Genomic DNA, 1,368 nt, shown 5'->3' on the forward strand with positions numbered 1-1,368 from the left:
TTGGAGACTCACCTTTTTCAGCATCTCAGCTTTCACAGCAGGGTCATTCAGATCCACAGAGGAGTCCTCCGGCTTTATCCTCAGCTTTACTACCTGCCTCTTAACTGGTGTGTAATCACAGAGAAGAAGAACATGATGTGGAATTACCTTTGTGATACCAAACTACGTGTAAATGAGCACCATGTCTGAGCACAGTTTAACATCAGCTATTGTCTCTCGCACTGAAGCACTGTAAACCACTCACCAGGGACACTGTGGCAGACAAATGGTAATCTAGTTTCACAGGGAAGAAATGTCCAACTTCCTGAACTCTGTGAAGCAACACCGCATGCAACACTCCACGAGTCAATTTGGTTGAACTCTGTGTCCCAGTATGTGAATGAGGAGCCACTCCCATCAGACCAGTTATTGTCAGGATCTCTGAACAAACCAATCCATGCCAAGTTTTCACTTATCAAGTTCCCGATCTCCTGGTTCTCAGCATCATTCCTCACAGTGGCCAGGTCAGTGAAGTTCTCCCTGCAGTACCTCTGAGCACTGGACCAATTCATTGATTTATTCACATAAACAAATTCAGGATCCTGCTGTGTTCCTGCAGTTTGTGACAAAGTTTTTTTTACACATAAACATAATCATCATCAGAGAAAAATAATGCTTTGCTGGACACTTACCTTTATTACAGATGAATGGAATTTCTGCTGAGCAATCAAAATCATACCATTGGTAATTTGACCCACTAAATAAACAGAAGTTATTCAACTCATTGTAAAACCATGGACAATTGAAATCCCAGTTCCTATATTCAGCTCCTGTCCCTGTGTAGCCGTCTGACCACCTCCAGTTGATTTTAGTGTACAGGCCAATCCAGACATCAGAGCTGAGACCAGAAGCTGAAACTGTTTTATTAAGTTGATTCACTTCTTCAGAGTTTTCAATGGTGGCCAGGTCTGTGTATGTCTTTCTGCAGTAGGTCTGAGCTTCAGTCCAGTTCATAGGATCAGCAACATAGTGGTACTGATGGAGGAGGCATGAGGAGAAGATGTGCCAGCCTGTGGGGAGAACAAGTGTTTGATTTGTTAAAGCTTGTATCCACAGGCTGAGTTTGTCTGTTAACCTTTCATTTGTTGATGGGCTGATTGGATTTTTATTAACATTAATATCATCTAAAACTGCTTTTAAAAGTTTACACCTTTGTAATTATGCAAATCACTGATAGGATGAAGTCCATCACCTGTAGAGGCAGACTGACTGTGTGCAGGTCACTGTATGGATTAAGCATTGTATTATCCCTGAATTGATCGTCCCCGGCTCATTTTATATTCGGGTCAAATTTCTGCTACATCATTGGAACTGTTACGAACCCTTCCC

General features: G+C 42.1%; 1 protein-coding gene across 1 annotated transcript; it reads right to left on the reverse strand.

Annotated features, from left to right (window-relative positions):
- Positions 1-279: 279 nt before the first annotated feature.
- Positions 280-993, reverse strand: LOC123966280 (L-selectin-like). Its single transcript, XM_046042465.1, has 3 exons — positions 885-993; positions 431-592; positions 280-311 (listed from the first exon to the last, which is right to left on the reverse strand). The coding sequence occupies exons 1-3, from the start codon at positions 991-993 to the stop codon at positions 280-282; spliced, it is 303 nt and encodes a 100-aa protein (XP_045898421.1).
- Positions 994-1,368: the final 375 nt, after the last annotated feature.

The sequence above is a fragment of the Micropterus dolomieu genome, unplaced genomic scaffold (assembly GCF_021292245.1).
Source record: "Micropterus dolomieu isolate WLL.071019.BEF.003 ecotype Adirondacks unplaced genomic scaffold, ASM2129224v1 contig_13058, whole genome shotgun sequence".
NCBI classification, from domain to species: Eukaryota; Metazoa; Chordata; class Actinopteri; order Centrarchiformes; family Centrarchidae; genus Micropterus; species Micropterus dolomieu.